The 22,574-nt window shown below is 33.8% G+C and overlaps 1 protein-coding gene across 4 annotated transcripts in view; it reads right to left on the reverse strand.

The window, feature by feature from the left end:
* LOC118441864 (latrophilin-like protein LAT-2) overlaps nt 1-22,574 on the reverse strand; it is a 42,069-nt gene that overhangs the window by 18,950 nt on the left and 545 nt on the right. For all 4 annotated transcript variants that reach the window (XR_014982237.1, XR_004838241.2, XR_004838242.2 and 1 more), the window contains exons 2-3: nt 17,664-17,878; nt 567-672 (exon numbers count right to left, since the gene is read on the reverse strand). Coding sequence is in view for 1 of the 4 variants with exons in the window: in XM_035866835.2 (XP_035722728.1) it covers nt 567-672; nt 17,664-17,845 (288 nt within the window). In the remaining 3 variants the exon portion in view is untranslated. The remainder of the gene's footprint in view (nt 1-566; nt 673-17,663; nt 17,879-22,574) is intronic.

The following is a 22,574-nucleotide window of genomic DNA, read 5'->3' on the forward strand; positions in this document are numbered from 1 at the left end:
ATACATTCTATACAGAACTTCTTACAACCAAGCACGTAGCAACGGTCTCGTATTTCCAGCCACTTTTCCATTCTCCGCTTTTCCTCATTGCTTTTCTTTGCTCTCCCTGCTTTCAACGCCCGTCCGAGAGCATCATCTCAAAGGGATTGGGAAAACATTTCCTGCTCTTTTCGCGGTTTACAACGAATGTCAACGCTGTAGTTATCTTTTTACATCCAAAGAAATGTACGCGCGATATATTCAAAGCTCATTTTCCTGTGTACGGCAACGATTCGAAGGACAAAGGAAAACCCAGACTTAATTAAAGAGAACTTGGATTTACAAGAAATGTGAACAAAGAGTAAATAGATGAGGAAGAGAAACAAGAAGATGGTTTGGTTCAACGATCGATCAAATATTTTTTGTTTTCGATTGGTTCCAAGTACTCTCGATTGTAAAGATAAAAAAGTCCATGAAAGAAGAAAAAAAATAGACATACAGAAAAAAGTATTGGCTAACAGCTGAAGAGGGTTCTTTCTCTTTTATTGGTAGGAAACAAGTAGATACTGGTCGATGTAAAATCTTACCTGAACACCTCCTACGCCGACGATGAAAAGGAGTTGAACCATGAAGAGGGCTGCCAAAAGATTCATGAGGGTGGTACCTGCCAAACTTCTCAGATCCGAGAACAGACTGTAACAAGAGGGAAAAAATGTTGCTTTGAATTATTGTCTCTGTCGATGATATTATGATAAAAGAATGAAATGGAGATTGAGAAAGAAAAAAAGAAAGAGAGAGAGAGAGAGAGAGAGAGAGAGAGAGAGAGAAACTTCGTTCGAATATAAATCGCTTGTCATCGCTAGGACATAAATTTCCATCCTTCCCAACGAAGATTTATATTTTATTAAACCCTCGCCGCATATCGTGTATATGCTCTTTACTCGATTCTACATCTACAGACGTTTTATTCCATATCTGTTAAAATTTGATTTAACACTCTTATTTCGCAAAGGTGCGACGGAAGAAACACGAATTAACGATTTAGATGATTGGAATGAAAAATATATTTTTCCAACTTTTAATCCTTAATCGTTTACAAAAAAAAAAAAAGCATCACGTTTTACTACTATATATAACTAAATTTAATCCAAACTAATATTGATGCGTATTAAAAGTCAGTTGCGTGTTAAAAGGCATATTCATTCGCGAATAAATAGAAAGTTATTGATTGTACATGGAGAGAGAGAAAGAGAGAGAGAGAGAGAGAGAGAGAGAGAGAGAGAGAGAGAGAGAGAGAGAGAGAGAGAGAGAGAGAGATAGAGAGATACAAAACAACTAATAAATAAAATAAAGACAAGCCTGCAGAAAAATCCCTATCTACTACAAATTGAAACAACAATAGGACACATGTTAGATTTAGAACAAATAAAGTTGGTTTACACGAAAAGGATCAATGTCGAATTTTCCACTGTATACGAAGCGCTCGTAAAAGGATAGAACGCAGTTAGACTCGTAGAAAACTTGGGGATGTCCTTCGAAATGCAGTGAAAAGAAACAAGACTGAATCACTTAACTCTTTTGGAAGAAAAAAAAAAAAAAGGAAACAACTTGTGAAAGAAAGAGAGAGAGAGAGAGAGAAAAGAAAGGAAAACTTCGTACTTTCTTCGAGTAAGATTCTTAAACTAATGCAACAGAAACGCAACGTGTTATACAATTTTAAACGCATTGCATTTTAATACCCTTGATGGTCCTTTCGGAAAAGAGAACCTTTTCTTCTTTCGATATCTTGCGATTTTTACAAATTTAAACTTCCTCCCTATATTATCTCCATTAGAAAAATGATCAAACTTTTTCAAAAGAAATATTTCATTGCGCATAGCCTCACGTACTTTCATCGAGTCTTTAATTACGAATTTTCATATTATCGGACATGTCGGAATGTACCGATGGTATCGATTGAGACTTCATATTCAGCATCGTGCTCATTTTTTCACGTATTTGTGGTATTTCATAATCGATCGTATTTCGTCTTTTTTTCTAGCTTCCTTTTTCTTCCTCTTCTTCTTCTTTTTCTTTTTTTTTTTTTTTTTTTTTTTTTTTTTTTTTTTTTTTTTTTTTTTTTAATTATTATTATATATATTTTTTTCTATTTTATTAAAATTCTTTTACTCAGAGAATGCATCGAATATAAATGAAAAAGAGGATCATCGTTACCATTTCGAGAAAATACATTTTATCATTTATTATTGTATGCTTATAATAGCATTATATAGAAATAATAATGATTGTAATTAATTAAATGGGAGTAATATTACGTTGTTGCGATTTTTCCAAAAGTTTAATTAAGTTTTAAAGAAAATAAGTACTTTTCTGACATGTCGACAAAATATTATTCAAATTGGCAAGTTATAAAAAGAGCAAAAAGATTTATGGCTAAAGATATCATTAAGAGATCGAAGTGATAATATCAAATTCTATGGAAATTATATAGGACCAGTAAAATAATCGTTTCGTTCGCCAACAAAGAAAGAATTTCTCCTTTCCCTATTTCGAAGAAGTGACCTTCAACGAAAAAATACCTGTGGCTTTTCATTTCGTTTCGGTGGTGAATAATTCATTCGGTAAAAAACATTCAATGATAGGAGAAGAAAGAAGAGAGAGAGAGAGAGAGAGAGAAAAAGAGGGAGAGGGAGAGGGAGAGGGAGAGAGAAAGAAGATCAAAGAAGAAAAAAGGTAACTACTTGAGTTAAATGAAATTTTGCCAATAGTATTCTATCTGTCAGAACATTATGTTATTCTTTTAAACGAATGAAGAGTTTTATTATTTATTTTTCCAATGGTCTGCGCTCACGAAATGAAAATACCCAATTTTTAAATAAAAAGTTATTCATTCAATGTAATTGCAAGAGTAAAAATACAATTTATCTTTCGATGATAAATCATGAAATGTTATAAACAGAGATATAAAAAAAGAGACGATGTCTCTCTAGTACCAATAAAATTGTGCATGCAAGAAAACGACATTTTCGATATTTTTCTTTGCTTCGCTGAAAAAATATAATTAAGGTAGATAAAACATAAAAATTGTCATGTTAATGGAATATTGTAATTTACATTATATCTATACGGACTTTAAGATGACGTTAATAAATTATGAAAAGAAAATTACAATATCACACATTATACAGCGAACGTAACTACTTGTTCATTTAACTCTGAAAAACACGTTTATTTAACTTTCTCTCTCTCTCTCTCTCTCTCTCTCTCTCTCTCTCTCTCTCTCTCTCTCTCTTCATCTTCTTTCTTTCTTTTTCTCTTTGTAGCTTATAGAAAATTTCAAAGAGCTCACGAGCGTGTCATACAACCAGTAAATTTGCTTGATTGTTAAGCACTAGAAAAAGGAGTGGAAAAAAGAAACAAAAGAAAGAAGAAAAAGAGAACAGACTGTATAAATAGAAAATGCCTCTCTTATCGAGAATCTTTATATCCTTCTACATCGAGCTTCTGACGTCTAAAATCAAGAACCCTAGGCACCAAAGACGCAACCATTTTAAATCCCCCACGGATATCAAAGTTTTTTAACCGAATACGTTCAACTTCTATTTCGATTTTTTTCTATCCTCCCTATATAAGATTGACATCTCCATAAATCTCATTTAACGTCGAGGCTGATATTTCCAACATCGTAAAATAAAAATAAATATTCCTGTCATTAAAAATTCTTGGATAAACAATGATACGATCCAACAAACTTTTCTATTGAAAAGTCACGTTTGAAACACTATAAATTTCGCGCATTGATTTTTCATTTCTGCTGACATTAGAAAAAACTTGTTTCGAAAGTGATTGCAGATTCTGCTGGTGAAATATGCAGATTATTAAACGAAAATCGTATGATTGGTTCGCATGTTTCAATCTTGTTTTTTGTTTAATTATTATTTTGAGGAGGTCAACCGACTGGTTCGCTCTAACTCGTTACACAGCTGTATGCGTATAGCCGACACAGATGTGCAGAATACCTACATGCATCAATGACTCTCATATCGGGACGTCCATGATGAAATATCCGTCGATCACGGAGAAATTTCATAGTCGAACGTGTTTTTATAATAAAGCCGACATTTGCATTGCAAATATGAATCACCAGAGAGAACTTTTAATCGCACGGCTTCGATTTCGTTATCATTTCAAGAAAACAGACTACGTAATCGTTATCGGACGAATTTATACTGGATATTACAAAGTTCGACGACATAGAGAAACTCGTTAATTAATCGAGAATTTTTTTATTCATTATTTATGATATTCATGTCTTCTTTCCTAACAATTATCGATTAATTATTAGGAATGACAACCAAGGAATACATATATAAATAATCGCATTATTATCCCAGTCCGTATAAAAATATTAATCAAATTATTATCTCCGAAGGAAGGTATTCCTCTCAGATAGATCGATGAGATTAGGTATTTCAAAGGAATCAAAGAAAAAAGAGGTAGCGACGATGTCCTCTCATAAAGGTACAACGTTGTGTATCAGAAAGGATGATAAAAAGGATGCTACCGTGAGGACTTGAATTTCAAAAGCTATTGAGATTTACTCATTGTTTTATGGACTGGAACATGCCGAAAAGCTTCCTTTAATTTACGCTTTTTAACTCGGCATGGCTTTCTTCGAAATTGCACTTTGTACGATTTGATAGGATGAACCTTTTCGAATTAATAAGACACGATATCTTCGTCTAACATATAGTCGTATTTCGACAAGCGATCTTTGCTATCGAGACGAATTTCATTCGATAGTTGCGTCGATGAAATTGTGACGTAACAAAACAGAGGAGAAAAACAAAAAAGAAAAAGAAAAAAAAAAAAAGAAAAAACAAGAAGAAAAAAGAAAAAACAAAAAAAAAAAAGAAGTTGCAAAGGCGAGAATAACGAGCGTCGAGAAGCTTTCTAAAATCCAACAGTGTGATTCTCGTTCGCTTCTGAATTATTCATCTCGTAGAAACGTTTGAGTATGAGTAATGGCGTATGTACGTACAAGTTGGTATGACTGTTCACGTAGCGGCTTGCCAAATTAATCTTTCCGCTTTCTGGTATAACTCTGCAAGGCTTCGACCGCAACTCCGAGCTCTGTTGCAGTATTACGATTTATTAATTAACGCTAGAACGAATAATTTCAAACAGTCTTATGTGAAACTTTTATTACGATGATAATGATGTTTCTCATAAAATGAACTATCTTAAAAGAACGGCGACAGAGAAAAATAAGAAGAAGAAGAAGAAAAAGAAAAGGAAAGTACGCGAGAAGCAAAAATAACGGGAGAAACTAAAAAGAAAAGGAACTCACCATTCTGCTACTTCTCCCGTAATAAATCAAAGGTTGTGCGTAATGCGAGCACCGAGCCACAAGTGGTTTCCTACTATGAAAGCACGATAATACCGGAGGGAGAGAGAGAGAGAGAGAAGCGATAGAGGGTCGTCTCTTTTGTTTGTTGATCAACAATGAGACCCCGAGATTTTTCAATGACGACCGCGGATTTGTTTCAGAAGTTCATCTGAAAATCGAAAAACATATTTTCTCGATTCAAATATACTTTCACGCAATATGTTACGACGCGTTCATTGTTATTATATATTTATATTATTCCTTTCTATATATCTATATCATAAATCGTATCGCTCGTTAATTATTTCGCAAGTCTATGAAAATCGCTTTTCAGAATGCTATGAATAAACGATCGAATGGCCCGAGGAATTGAATGGAAGATAAATGATTACACGAAACGGTCCTAGTACTCTTAACGCTCGAATAAATCGATCGTTCGTTCAAGTATTCGACGAATATACGAAGTTACTTTTCTTAATGCTATGATAACTCAACTATCTACTTTAAATGTAAATAAGAAGAGATCTTAAACTATATGTAGATAACTATATTTCGAATCCCATATATATATATATATATTTCTACGAAAAGTGATAAACTTAATTAGAAGCAAAGTGAAATTGAAAAAAAAAAATGAAATAAAATAAAAAAGAAACGAGTTCGACTGAGCGGTATGTTATGTTCGTGAGAGTGAATTAATCGGGAAAAAAAAAAAGATGAAGAGGAAAGAGGTCAGGCGGAAATAAATTCCACTCTCGGTGGCAAATTAGCACGGGTTCCTGCTAATTTCCACTCCTGAAATCGTTAGTTCGAATTCTACTTAATACCATTCTGTGCATGGATACACGTGTGCATGTATTTATAGCACGATCTACTCGCTCTCGTTGGTCGTTTTTATATAGAAAAAAAAAAATAAATAAAAGAAAAATAAAAAAAAAATATATAAAAAGAAATTAAACAAAAAGAAAAAAGATAAAGAAATCGAGTCGAATGGAAGTCGAAAAACCCCGATATCTTCCATTGCACAAATCTCATCTCTTATCTCGACTCGTCCAACCTGTGAAACGAGACTTTTCGTATTTTATCGTTGGCGCTCGCTCTCCGAGAGCAAGCATTTAATAAAAAGATGCGGTGTAAAAAAGAAACGAAATTTTGTAAGAGTTATGTCAGTGAATTTAATATTTCCACGTCAAGGAAGAAAAATAAGGATAAGTCGAGTACCGACCACACGAAGAAGACCACGAAATTTTACGATTCACCAGCTGAATTCATGTTTCTCTTTTTCTTTTTCTTTCTCTTTCTCTCTCTCTCTCTCTCTCTCTCTCTCTCTCTCTCTCTCTCTCTCTCTTTCTCTCTTTTTTAGTTTGCTTTACAACCACGACTCCATCAGACGAAATGAAGATAAACATTACGTCGAAAGTATTGACACAAGAATATTTGAAGCGTATTATATTTATCATGAAAACTGTAGATCCATGTTATCTTTTTCTCCGTTGAAAATTACAACTTCCTGGACGAGCGTATTACTGATTGAATTAAAAGTAACGAGCGTTAATGACAATAATCTCTCGCTACTAAATGTAATCACGTCTAATTCATGACATACATTAGTATAGGAATAAATGAACGATTCTTAACATTTCACATTTGTACGAATTATTCGTACTTTTGATTGCAATTTCATTGAAATCTTGCAATGAAAAGGAACGAGTTCATATAAAATGATCAAAGTAATACATTTTTTAACAACTCTTTTTACCCTTTACTAAAAGTCATTATAAACTGACAACGAAATTCTCCCTTAGTCGCGTTGCAAACGATAATCATTATTACCGAGCAAATATAATCCGTTCGTTTAGTTTAATATAATGGTGGATAATAATCCCCTCGTATATAGGTACGTATACTATATATTTATGTATGTCGACGATATAATTATTTAAATATCATACACCCACACACGCCCTTTTTTATCCGCTAGCCCTCAGATTTATCAAGTTTCGAATCATGTTTGGATGTTAAGTATTACGAGCGAAATAAACTTGCTGGAACGACTTTTATGAGCGTTTCGCGGTAAGCGAAATATCGAAAAGATTCACAATTTTAATGCATCCATGAAATTTATACATCTACATATAGAAAGCGTATTAATTTCATTTTTTCTTTCTTTTCTTTCAAACTGTTGGAAGATTCAACACGAAACAAGCCTGATACGAGCTACATACACATATAGGATTTTCGTTGAACAACGACTAATACATTTTTCATATCTCATCCATTTTTTACATCCTTTTCAACGTAGCAGAATCGTAAACAGTTAAAAGGATTCCTTGTAAATTTAATATCAGTTTCGCCAACGTCGAAACACGTTCACGTTTTAGGTATTAAACCTTTTCTTTGTACTTTTCGAATGTTCCTCAACATTCTCTCTTTGCCACACTTCATAAAACATATAATGTTTGCATATAATTAAAGTAAAGGCTACCGTACGAGTGTTGGAATACAAATTTTATGAGAAAATTTTCGTCAGTAAGATAAAGAGTTTAAATGTTGCCAGAGAATATTTAACATTCACGAGAAGTTCTGTTCGTAATCGCATATGTTATACAGTATGAGAAATTCATACATACTATACGTTGAAATATTATTTTGCAATTCCCACTTCGAACGACCTCCCTAATGTAATAAGTAAGTGAAGTCGATATCAAGCGCTATTCCACCATCTCCGTTTATTTATGAGAAACCATTGAATATCGATTTGTAATTTTTCCAAATATCAGAAATACGAACTCTCTTCGTTCGGTTCATCTTTCCGATCATACGAATGGAATAAGTTTTGGATATAAGCGCAGATCATTTAGACACAATTGAGAAATCTTTTGTAGCTAATCTAGAGCCTTAAGTGACAATTATGGTATTGCCTTGAGGTCATTGCGAAAAATCTAATTAAATGATATTCTCTTGTTGACGCCGACTTTCTCTTTTCCTTCTTTTTCTTGTTTGCTCTTTCCTTTCCAATCCTATCTCGAGGACTTAATCCCATTTGTTGTTTATTGGGCAACTCTATCTCGATTCTATCTCGTGAACCTTCAGAAATGAAATCTCTAAGGCTGAGACAATGGAAGTGGATACGATTTAGTTCTTCTTTTTTTTTCGAGAATTCTCATATTTATATTACCAATGAGAATAGGTAGGCTTTTATGAGATGGAAATTATTTTATTTTGCCGAAGTAGCTAAGGAAGCACGTTTATATTCAATTGTGTCTCGAGTCAACGATAATATTGTATAAATCGAATGATAGACATTCAATAACGATATTGGAGAAGTTTACGATAAATTCGTGGATCTACGATTAATTAGGTCAGGAGTTAGTCGGCTTAACAATTCGCTCGAACGGAGTAAGATATCAAGTGCTTTCGAGAGCATACCGGTTGAAATCTTGGTAGAAGTTAGGATCGATCAAAGATGAGTCACTTCGAAGTGCACATATGATGTATCGTGGAATAATTGAAAGATATAGAAAATTTGATCAATATAGAAAACGGGAAATTTACTTTGATGAAATTCAGCATAGACCAAATGACGGGAACCGCGAACGTATAACTCGAGCTTTTATATCCTTGTAAATTTTATATCCTTTGAAACTAATTACAAGAACTATTTAAGAAGAAAAACAAAGACTTTCAAATTTCTAGCGAACATTTTTTCTTTGTTCTTTTTCCTTTTATTTTATTTTTTTCTTTTTTTTAAATCATTCGTTCGTAAAACTTTTCACGGTACCATACAGATTCTTATCAACGAGCGCATCCCTGATCGATTTTTCCTCAAGTAAGGATTACGATCTGCATAAAACCTTCGTCCTACCGACCATGTAACTTTCCTATCGAGCTTTCCTTTCATCAAACTTCGAAGCCGTTTCCAACCGAAGACGAGATTCTGAAAATACGATGCGAACCTTTCAGAACGACCTCGTTCAATATGGCATACACATAAAAGACTGACAAAGTCCTGTGTTCCCAATTCATGATAGAAACAAAATTATTCGATAAACATCAAATCGATTTTAAAAATCCATTATACGTGCATTTTAAAATCCACATGTTTGGATAGATCGTACCTCACGTCATCTCTTATGGTTGATGGTCGCTTTTGTACTTTAAAGTACATACGAGAAAAGTTCAAAGCTTTTTATTTTCGGTTATTTTCTTTGGATCTTTCTCACACCTATACATTCGAATAAACTTTATAGAAACCTTCTTTGAAGTATAAATGTAGGGAAAGAAACGAGAGCTTCTGTTGATCTGGGATTTCGACTTCTCCTTTTAAAAGATTCGGAAATGAATCCGTCTTCGCTAACTCGGACCAGATCTTTCAACATTTGCATAGTAAAAGGCCACAGTCAAGTCAGCATAATGCAGAACACGTACAGCGAACGAAGGGATCGATCGTGAATTCTCGATTATCGTTATCGTCTCGTTATTGTGTTATCTTTTTCTCCTTCAATTTCTCTTTTTCTTTTTGTTATAGAATGCTTAATAAATATATTTTCCTCGCGAATTATCGTTGATTCATTTAAAATCTTTTTTTCCAACTGTCAAATAAAACGAAATCTGTAAAAGCATTCGAATCGAAAGCTTGGACGAAAATCATAAGCGATATTTCGATGACCCACTTTTCTTTTCCACCCAACGATTTTTATTTCACGCGTGGCATACGCGACGACAACGATCATTATCACCAACAGACGATTTGATGATTTTTCTTTTCGACGTGTCACTAACGAGTATTATATAAACACTTCGAATCATTACCATATTTCAATGTTATTGATTTTACGAATGTTGTTTTTCCCTTGTTGACAACAATACTATTATGGAATCCTTCACCATCGATCGATAAATCTTTACGATGAACGTAACTACATTGATTTATCGATACAGGGCATCTGCGAAGTTAGATGGAGATATCACGACAATAGGAATGTTAATTACAAATGTAAAGAACCCAGTTCCAAGGGATAATGCGATATAACTCGTCCTTGGCCTTTGATCGATCTAGTCATAGGTACATAGATAACTGGTAAGATAAGTACACCTCACGATATTCCTTTCGTGTGACACGCGAAAACGCGAAGAAAAAGATTTCATTGATTCGAATTAACGAAATGTACCTCAGCAATAAGTTCTTGAAAATGTTCGTGAATGAAACTAAGAACGAGATACGATAAAATACATAAATGCAATGATTATCAAATTATTCGAATCTTTTAAGCTTTTCTAAAACCAGAATTTAGATCTATTTCTTCCCTATCTCATTGTATAGGAAACTTCCTAATGTGATGTAGTAATTATTATGAGAACGAAGTTACTGACAGGGAGTTAACAGTTGAACAACTATGGAAGGAGTCATTATATGGATTAGATATGCCACTAATACGTAGTACGATATTCATAGAATTATACGAAGTGAAGTATAAGTGACATTGTTTTCTTCTAAGTTTCAAAGAAGAGATAGATACCTTTTTCTTCGGAGTACGTTCATATCACCGACTTAAAAACGAAGCCTACGACGTTTCGATGCATTTGAAAGGTAACGCATTTCTTCTTGAATATCACATATCTGGAACGATATCTACTATCCCAAAGATTTTTATTCGTAGAAATAGGACATATATATATATATATATATATATATCATGTTTTTTTTTATCATATTACATATGCCAACTCTATTTGAAGAAATTTTAATGAGCCGATAACGCGTCAAATTCCGATTAATCGGGTCAGTCCAGTCGCTCCTTTGTTTGTTCTAAGACAATGCGAATGAACACGAATGCCATCGTTTTACGACATCGATTCATTTCAAAGCTCGAAACCTATTGATTCGAGATGTGTGTGTGAGAGAGAGAGAGAGAGTTAAGAGCTGTTAGAACAGCATCTCCGCGATATCCTTCCCTCTAATATATAGCACGATACATGTACGTATATATACGTTAAAGTAAAATTTTCATGACACGAACCATTTACATGCATGTAATTACACGATATACCTATATATCTACGAACGTTTTGTTTTACCCATTGAAAGTCACGAAATAAAAGCTTATGAAACTTTATTTGACTTTCTGCTCGTTTCTATAGTAGCAGAAAATGAGGGAAAGAGTGCATGCATGCTTGCAAAGTTCGCAAAGTGGCTTGCGGCAATATGCGATTCGCATTTCGTCTCGTCTGCAATCTACACTCAATTTTCACGGCATAGTGCCAAAGTCCATTGTCCATAAACGTTCTCGTAGTTGCATACACACATACATACGTAGCAATTTCCAAGAACTTCTCCAGATATTAAATCCACGTTTCGGAGCCGTGACATCTCGTATCCATAATGGAACGCTCCATGAATAGAGTATAATATGAAAATATGAATGCAAATGTATGCAAGTAAAGAAAAAAAAAATATACTTGTTGTTAGAGAGAAAGATAAATAATAAATCGTAATCAATCATTAGAGACGATTCCTTACAACGATAAAAAAAATTGAACAATGTTAAAAATAGCGAAGAGTAGAAGATATCCATAAGACAAAACAATCGACAGGTACGTTTCGAAAAAGAAGAATTCGAGCTTTCGTCCAAAAGCTCCATAAGACCAAAAATCGTGGTCAAGGTAAAGCGAGCAAACCAAAAGAGAGAGAGAGAGAGAGAGAGAGAGAGAGAGAGAGAGAGAGAGAGAGAGAGAGAGAGAGAAATAGAAAGAGAAAAAGAAAGAGAAAAAGATAGAGAGGGGGAGGGAGGGAGAAAGGATGCAGAGTACCAACCAAGTGATCTTCCTAAAGCCTAGACACGGAGAAGCTAATTCAATCGGGCGTCGCTTTATGGCTCGCACAAAGTGCTCCCAACGGCACATCGTCGTTGGACGTCTTCGTAGTGTGCCACATACTACCGAAATGCGAGAGGTATCGATCTCAGAGAACGTTGGATCGGTGTACCATCGATAGAACCCTTTGGGAAATCAAAGGCAGAAGACGAAGTCTTAAAGTTCGTCTTAAACGCTCGATGTGTTCGCCAGTTCCTTCGTTGTCGCACTCTCTTTAACCACTACCTCTTCTCTTTCAACTTAGCGATCAGATGGTTCCACAGAATGACAAAGATCATAAAGGGAAACGGTAGTGTTGATGATAGTGATAATGGTGATACCGTACCGATATCTATTAATGATATGTGCTTCTCTCGAGAGATTACTAAATATGTCATCCACGTAAATAGACATATGTATTTCTTGCAAAACCGCGAAAAAATCTACTCCTTTTTTTTTCCTTTTCGTTTCTCTCGGGAAGTTCTTCCCTTTCTCTCGGTGAACTCTTCTTACGGCTTTTTTATCCGACATCTCTTTTCACGCCGTTCTTCGATGCTTCATAACATCCTCCTTTCCTTATGAATAAAGAAAGAAGAAACTGGAAAATAAATTGAAAAAATGTCGAATTCTCGGGATGATTAATAATCCACAGAATATTCTCGACGAAATATTCTCGCTGATAATTCGTCGTTCGAAAGTATCGGACATTTTGATACGAGGATTTAATTTGATGAAACGCATAAGTGATTCTCGCGACCTAAACATATTTGCCAGATTTCCCGTGGCCTTTCCAACTCGAAAAGCGTTATGGCGATACATTTTAACGAAGCCACTTGCGGCGACACGAAATTCCGAGGCGAGCGTTCCTTTGGAATGGTCAGAGAGCACGAAGGGTTTATAAGCGGCTTAGATACGTGCGATGGTATAGCAATCTCGTCCTATAATGTAGGCTGCCAACACACTCCACTCAATTCCTCTTCGACACGTTCGAAAAGGATACGTATGCATGTATTTATGTATTTATGTATATTACATTCATACATAAATACATACATAGATATCTACGTAGCCATTTAGTTTATTTTTAATCATGCCGTCATTTGACAGAAAAAATGACACGCTAATAGAAAACGAACTGATACACTTGCCTTAGACGATATGACCGCGGAGATCAAGTAAAGCCTCTAGAAATTACTCTCTTCAGCTCTGGAGATAAGCCTCGTCTGTCGCGCGGATTAGATCCTTTCACGTACTATATCAGAAGAGGATGAAGAGTCGGCCAGGTCGGAAACGTGATTTTACGTTAATCAATTTTCGATAAAGGCAAACCCGCTAATCGATCATTTCGACCGTAGAAATTATTTTGACTTTTCCTTTCCTTTCCTTTTTTGTTTTGTTTTTTTCATTTCTCCACATTTCCTTTTTTTTTATAAAAACTTTCTATCTTTTAATTTTACATTATATTTCAGTGGACGAGCAGAATATCTTGCAGAGACATACGCGGCCATGATTGAATACATCCATCTCGCACATTAATCTCGCAACTCCCAATTGGTTCGCTCGTTGGAATCATGGGATGAATCAATGCGCTTATCGTTGATACGCATTGATTATACATGACGAATATAAATATAATATTCCGACGAGGTAGAATACGGGGTTTTTTTTCTCCCTTTAATTTTGCCGATCAATCATTATCCCTTGATCGTTCATTCCCCTTTGACTCGTCTTCATAAAAAATATTCATTGAACTTCTTTACGATCATAATGTTTTCGATTTAAACATTATGAATGATATCAATGCGATGTTCTATTAACGTAGACGACGTTTATGATATAATTAAAGTCTGGGGAAATAATGAATTCTCATATTGAAAGTTATCGGACAGGATCTGTTTTTCTCTAACTTGAATGAAGTAGATTAGAAGCTGAGTGCTGCGGTACTCTTACTTAGGGAGTCACTATTCTTTGTCGAAAGAAAGGGCAAAAATATAGGTATGGAGCTGGATCTAATGACTTTTTCTTGTAAAAAAAAGTCTATGAAGTTGATTAAGTATTTTACGTGCAATAATTCTCTGTCCATCATTCTATTTTTTTTTTTTTTTTTTTTTTTTTTTTTCTTTCTTTCTTGAGATAATGATATTTTCTTTATAATAATTGTTTTCTTTGAACATATATTACTCAATCTTAACATTTTCTGCTTAAGAAGTATAAAAATATTAACGCACCAGTCGTAAGCTGCTTACTTTTACGAACGACAAAAATCCTTTTCTTCGCCTCTTTTCGTCCTGAATTCTTCATCTCGAAAAAAGACGACCGCATCCTTTTCCCATGAGGTTTTTAAAGCCATTACTCTCCATCGCTTTTCGTGGTTTTTACTAGGAAAGCGCGTTAAGTGCAAAAGGAGATCTCGAATGGAAAGGAATTAGTACTTCGCGAGCAAAAAATTCAAAAGCAAGGACAAAAAGGAAAAGATAAGGGATGATCGAGAACATGGAATTAACAATTGTTAATACAAATTTCACGAACTATTTAATACAACGTCCATAATTTCTCGAAATTCGACAGGAGTATGATCTACGTTAGCCCATATATCAAACTGACATTTCGTAAATCGATTGAGCCTTTAATCGTAACTCTAATTAACCTAAACTCATCGAGCGTCGGTCAAATTGAATGAAATACTTGCAAAGTTCGATCACGAGCAGATTAGCTGCCTTACACGAATGATCAATTAATTGAATAGCATTTCTCATGGTACCGATGGTATATCGATCGAATATACCTAATATGCAACTAACTACGAGCTAGCATCGCTTGTGATCCATGCAATTAATATTCTGTATCTATCGAACTGTTTCCACGAAAAAATTTTTATGAGAGAAAGAGAGAGAGAGAGAGAGAAGGTTCTATATATCGAACACATTATTAATGATGGTAATAAATTCGCAATGTTACATCGATACGATAGACTGATTCAATTAGGAGTTATTAGGGAAGAGAATCAGGGATGCAACTGCACTCCCCCTGAGTTACTGCATTTAAGCGCCTTGTGATGCCTCTAAAGCGATTAACTGCCGAAATGTCGTTGCACCTGGATGGAACCGCCCGAACGCGTATCTATCTACTATGAACTTCATACGTTCGCCGTTCCATATTAATGAACGCGTTGGAAAGCTCGTGTAACGAGTGTTATATAAATTTTCCATAGTATTTTTTTTCTCTCTCATTTTATTTGAAAAACAAACGTTTAAAACAAACAAAAACAAAATCTCGTTAACCGTACAATTAAAATTCAACTCGTCCTAATTAAGTAATTAAAACACGATTATACAATTTAATAATGATTTCGATGTTCGAAATCATTCATTAAAGGTCTATGAGATAATTATAACTCACATGGAAAGATTAACCCAAATTCGATATACATAGATATAACGATTCGATCGTTTGTTAATACATATATAATGATTACTTTAAGCTAATGATATACGCATTGATAAAAGCGCCGTTTTATTGTCACGTATTTGAAAAGATAAATTAAAATTACATGATAATTATTTATTGATAAAATAATAATTGATAAAAATCGATCAAACAATAGAAGATATCGCAATCGAATCGATTCTATCGAAATATGTCAGATGTAAATGTGTTCTAACAACATTGGCCCAACAATAGGGATCTTGCAACGATTTTAACCTAATTAAGGATAACGTGGAAATGAAGTTAGAACTCCGTATATATCTATAGCTTTATGCTACGCCTGCCAAAGTACACGCAATCGCAAGCTACCTCTCCAATTCATTATTATATATAACTATAGAACTATTTATTTGTTAAATCTAAAGCTATAACAATGAATGGGGATGAAAATAATTCGATTCATATCATTTACAACGAATTAATTAATGCAATAACCAAAGCATTAGCTAATGCATATATATGTTCATTGGCATACACAATGAATGCATTAATTCCGGCTTATCTCTGTGAGGTCAAGAAAGTGTCTAGGACAACTTGCTGTTATGAATTATGCGCGACCCCGTTTGGAAATTCGACGCAAAATCATGACCACTCTCACCTACTTTTAACTTTTCGTTTAACGTAAGCATGATATTTGCAACTATGATTACACGTTTAAAAAGCAAGAAAAATTGCAAGAATAGTGAGAAAAGTTTGCGAGTATAAATGTTATTATCATAATTATAAGGATATTTAATAAATAATTTATAATAAAAATGCTATTATCTTAAATATAAATATTATATTACCACAAAATAATGATTGATTATACCGGCCATTAGAAATTTACCAAAATTTTGATATGTCATGTCGTTCATGCGGTAAGTTTCAATTAAATTAACCACTCTATCGTAACATAATAATATATTACTAGATAAACGTTTCATATTCGCATGCACGACATATGACGGTTCAAAATGTTCGAATAGAATTAAATATCATTGAATTCAATTTGCTACCATAGACCATGATTATTATCGTGATTAATGTTATTTCACTCCCAACTGTAATTTCGCTATATTTCCAACATACGTATATATGTAGAATTTGTTGTTTAATTTTTGTCTTATATGAAGCAAACGGAACTTTGAAATCTTAGTATTGAAAAATCAACAGGCAGCCTCGCCTTGTCAATGGCATCACGTTTGGAAAAAGGTCGTTCAATTTTTATTTCTCTTTAGAAAGCAGAGAAGCGCGATGTACTGAAAGTGATGATGATCGATCGAAAAAGAACAGAGGGTGCGGTTCTCTATTTCCACCAATTTCCGCGATAGGTACTCGATCATGAAGCTGGTTTGCACTTGACGTTACTTCTTTTGCTGTTTAACGCGGCCGACGCAGTGGTAAAGCGAGCAACCGAAGCTGGTGGAACTAAATTCAGTTTGAAAAGAAAAAAAAAAAAGAAAAAAAAAGAATGAAATTTTCTTTATCGATAATGTCTATCCTGTTAAGATAGATAGAATAAGAAAAAAATCGTTTCTTTCTGAAACTTAAGAATAACAATGAAAGAATTCATCTTTTATTGGTTTAATATTGTTTTTTTACATCTCGTACAACTTCTCATTTTCTTTACGCAAACTTTAAAAGCGCTTGTCCAACTATAAGGACTTGTCTTTCATCTTCCTTACTTAGGTTTCTTTCTACTTTACTTTTTCCCCCTTCTCCTTCTCACTCTCTCTCTCTCTCTCTCTCTCTCTCTCTCTCTCACTTTTACACAAATGTACTTTTAGCAGCGTAACAGAGATGTTTTATAGAAAATTGTTACAAGAAGTTCTTGTACCTAATCGTTCAAAAATTACAAAGTAAAAACAAGTTTTACATACACGCACAATGAACTTTCGTTGTGAACAAAGCAACTGTTCGCTTATGCACAATTTTATAGAGATCCCACCAATATATAAATGAAACTAGAACTTACCTGTAAGTTATGAATGCAAATACGAGTGCCACCAAAGAAAGACTTCCTCCTAGGACAACAATGAGACTCAAGACTCCATCTTGATCAAAGGAACTGGCGATGCCCGTGGAAAATCCATTTGCCACCATTCCTCCGTTAGGCTGATGAAATCCATGAATCGCACCGGTGTAAAGACTCTCCATTTTGTGTGTAACCACTTGTTTGTTATATGTATCCTTACGAAAAAAAAAAAATATATATATATAATTGAAATATTTGATTCGTTTAATATCATTTGTTACTTATCCTATTATCGATTTCTCGATGTATAATAATTTTAAATAGATAATATTAAATGGATGTAAATTAGAAAGATAAGACCTTTCTGCAAAGATATTAGCTGGTTTAAACAAACATTTATTAGGATTTACTGGTATCTAAACGTTACGCGGCATTGCAACTAAGTCATTTGAGATTAAACACTCGGGAATCTAGTGAGAATTGAGACATAGAACGTTGGGAAATTATCCTATTATTGAGTTAACGTGTACCGGTTGTACTGCCTGATTATTCGCACTGCACCAACGTTAAATATCGCTGGCTAATGTGGCGCTTATGAAAGAGAAAACATAAAGCATCTAGTTAAAGCCAACTTCTTTTTATTTTACATTATTTCGTGAAACATAATGAAATGAGCTCGTTTACTAATACTAGTCAAAATGTAATTTCAATAAGAGAATTACGTAAGCGCAAGTAATGTACAAGACTTCAATATGGTCTTGAAAAGAGAGAAAAAAAAAATAAAAAAAATATATATGCGTAACAGAAATAAGCTCTTCCTACGAAAGTTACACAACGATCCGTGGCTCGGAGAGCCGCCGGCATTCCTCTGATACTTCAAATCAGTCAACTCAATTAAAACTTTGTTTTCTATTTCTTTTTTTTTTTCTCGAAACTAACAAAGTAACCATCAACGTAATGTTCTTTCCTTTATATTGCTAATTTATTAAAATAAGAAACAAAATATTTAACAACTCATTGAAAATTAGGGAAACATTTTCAAGTTGTTTTTAAAAACGAAATTAAGAGATAATTAGAAAGAATGTTAAAGTATCGCCTAATTTGTCAGCAGCACGATCGCTTCGGTGAACTTTGTCGTTTGTGGTCAAGAGTGCATACCTTCGTGGACGAATGTGTCGGACAAAACGGAATAAAGCCAGAGATTAATGGTAAATCAATGGCGGATAGATAACATTTGATTTTGAGGTCGATCGACCCTCTCTCTCTCTCTCTCTCTCTCTCTCTCTCTCTCTCTCTCTCTCTCTCTCTCTCTCTCTCTCTCTCTCTCTCTCTCTCTCTCTCTCTCTCTGTATTTACTTTTAAGTCATTAGACAACGTCCTTAATTTCATTACAGTGATTAAATTTTCGAATGAAATGACGAAGTAAAGGTTCATAGGAAGATCCATAAGTAAAATGTATAGATACATACGTATCTATGAAGAGAAAATTTTCCGAAAGGAAACAAATCGATATAACACTCCCTTTATTTCCATTTTACCATGAGCATATTACTGACGTAGCTGGAAATATGAGAAAATAGCGAATACTGCGGTGTATTTATATAGACATCATATAACCAGGAAGATGGTACCGGCCTAATTGCTTTTACCGCTAATCGAAATTTACGAGCATCAACAAGCTCACCTAAAGTTTCTACGAACTAAAGTGCGCGCGCGAGCATTTCTCTCAGCTTTTACTACGATACGTATGTATGCTTTTCTAATGGAACGAAGAAACTAATAGTTACTACGAAAAATATTTAATGTTCAGTTGCTTTCTTATGTGGAAAATTTAATACTGAATAAGGCGAGAGAGCGCAATGACACTTCATCCACTGCTACTACCGGAACATTAATTGATCAAAGAGTGTCTTAGCACCCTACGATGCTTAGGATCGATATCGAGCACGACCTTATTCGTCCATTTAGAATCCACTCTTCGCCTTTATTTCTCTTCCTCTCATTCTCTCTCTCTCTCTCTCTCTCTCTCTCTCTCTTTTTTCTCTCTCTCTCTTTCTCTCTCTCGGTCAATCGTTCGACGAATCGCTCGGCTTTTAAGGCGATAAACGACAAACGAGTAAAGTTGAAATCGTGGTTCCATTAAACCTCGATGAAACTCGAATAAAATTGAACGAATAAAATCGATGGAAAACAGAAAAAAAAAGAAAATAAAAGACAAGAAAAGGAACGTCAAATTTTTTATCTCAAACTCGAGAAGTGAATTTTATCTTTTTTATTAATTAAGAAACGAAAATATTAAAAGGTTCAAGATGCACATATTAGAAGATTAAATAAATTCTTTACTCTGTATCAATTATCCATCTTTACAATCGAGAAAGTCAATCAATCAATATTCTTCTATTACAACTTTTACTCCCAAAAAAAAAAAAAAAAAAAAAAGAAAAAAAAAGTAATAATAATATCCATGCGAGTAAATTTCAAAATAAATTTGCTTGACGATCGAATAAAGAAAAATGCACATGAAGCATTTCGACCTCCTTTATGTACAAAAGAAAGAAAAATGAAAGAGTGGAAGAAAAAGAGGGGAGGAAGGGGGTAGAGAGAGAAAGGGAGAGGGAAACCCGATAATATTTTGCGAAATATAGGTTATGAAAACAAGTAATTTCCTAGGCGTCATACAACGATGGTTGTCCCTTTCTAAAGAAATCACGGATCGAATCACGAAAAGCAATTTCATCGAGATTTTACCGTAGTGATCCATCGAAAGCGCTGCGTGAAATTCGCGTTTCCATTTTCGTTCTATGACAATCATAATTCGTTTCTTTTATTCGTTTCGCTCGAATGTTCTTATTGTTATTAAATTTACTTGCCGAGAGACGAGAGATCGTTTCTTTTTCTTTTCAAGGACATGGAAAAAAAAAATGAAAAAGAAAAAAGAAAAAACAAATTCTTCGATCCAATTTTATTCGAATAGAAATATAACGCAATTAAATCCACTTTAATCCTTTCCGTAAGAGCCATTCTTAAAGATGAAAATTTAATTTTCCCCCTTTATAAAACAGTAATTAACATTAATATTGTTCGACTTCGGACATATTACCTTTATCTCTACAATCAAACCTTATATTGTTTAGCCTTCTTTTACAATTGTTGTATACGTACAATTAAAAGAAAGATGGGTAATATGAAAATTAATTTTATCAAACATTATTTTACATTATTTAGTATAGTTGAAAAAGTGGTTGACTCTTGCGAAGTTCCTACCAAGCAAAAGTAATAACTTTCGAAAGTGCCATAATCGTTTGAGTTATTGTCGTAATGCGGAATACGAGTTCCAAAAAGTCCAATGTTAACATGGAACGATCGAGAAATTTACAAGCTGTTCAAAAGTTGGAAATCCTGGGGACTAAGTTTCGTAACGAGTCTATACTGTTTTTATGGAACTTGATATGTATCGCGAAATCTTATCGTTTGATCTCGAGGAAAAATTTTCTATAGAAAAAAAAAAATAAAAAAAAAAAAAAAAGAAAGAAAAAAAGAAAAATAAAGAAAAAAGAAAGAAAGGAAAAAACGTATAACTTTTTCGATCTTTTGCGTGATATTTAAAACGCGCGACAAATATATAAATAGCGATACATAAAACAAACTTATTTGAGCATACGGCGTCTTTGATATAAAGAATTAAATTATGAGATTCGAGCATATAAACCAGATTGCAATTTTCGAAATAGGATATTCTTTCGTAGAAATAAGTTGGTTCGATGCCAAGGAACAACATGTAAAACTAATACATATACGCGAAATCTAAAATTGAATGGATCGTACAATAAATACCACGGACGAATCTATCCAATACAAGAATTATAGTCTTAAAAAAAAACCTTGTCTTAAAGTTGGACATTAAAATATGAGAAAAACATCGGCCTACTTCGAATCTCTATAAAGTCGTAGAAGGACAAAAGTTAAATAACAAAGAGATATGTTTATGGGACACGAGAGACATTTTTATATTCTCAAAACTTTCTCATTGCAATCATATACGTGTAGTATTTTTTCTTGTCGTCAAAAATGTTTCTTCCTCATGCGTACAAAAGTATTCCACGTAAACATAATAAAATCTAGTGATCTTTTTCATTAAGAAGAAAAGAGTAATACTGTAAAAGATAAGATGGATATTTGGGATAGCGTCTTAACAATTTCAAGAGTCTGCAAAAGGGAGAGGAACGCATTGAGCGAAAAACGTTCTTTCGTTTAGTACGTTTACACTTGTACGTACTTACATACATAACCCTTATTCGCTTTACGTATTTTGTCATACACCGATTCGGTGATCGTTTACACTTTTGTAACCTCAACAGTGTTTGGCTTCCAGTTCGATTCACGAGAACGCGCAGTTCGGAACGATGCACTCTTCCTTTTCCCTTTTCCCGCCTTTTCTAACCCCTTCTTTTCTCTTTTTTCATTCACCCGATGCAAAACTTTTATCGATCGACGTACATTAAAAATCGATTTGAAAGTTTTCAACCTCGTTAAACTCGCGTGCCGCTTCGAAACGAAATAAAAAGTTTTCTTGAAGTTACATTAAATCATATCGATAAGTTTATTTATTTTATAGCTATACTTACGTAAATATTTATTTCCTGCAAAATTTTCTCGAGTAATGAGTCCTAACGGAAAAATTATTATTTACGCATAACGTACGCAAGAGATAATGAAAATTAAAATTATCAATCATTTATGCTTTGTACATATATTAATAAGGTTGATAAAAAAGAAAAAAGAAATAAATAAAAATAAAAATAAAAATATAAATCGATACCAAAAGTCATTTCCATATAAAACATCGAATTACTTTTGTTTAAAATTTTTCTCAATTTTTTATCTTTCACTATCATACGAATCAATTAGAAA

The sequence above is a fragment of the Vespa mandarinia genome, chromosome 5 (assembly GCF_050613455.1).
Source record: "Vespa mandarinia isolate Hongniang chromosome 5, ASM5061345v1, whole genome shotgun sequence".
Classification (NCBI taxonomy): domain Eukaryota; kingdom Metazoa; phylum Arthropoda; class Insecta; order Hymenoptera; family Vespidae; genus Vespa; species Vespa mandarinia.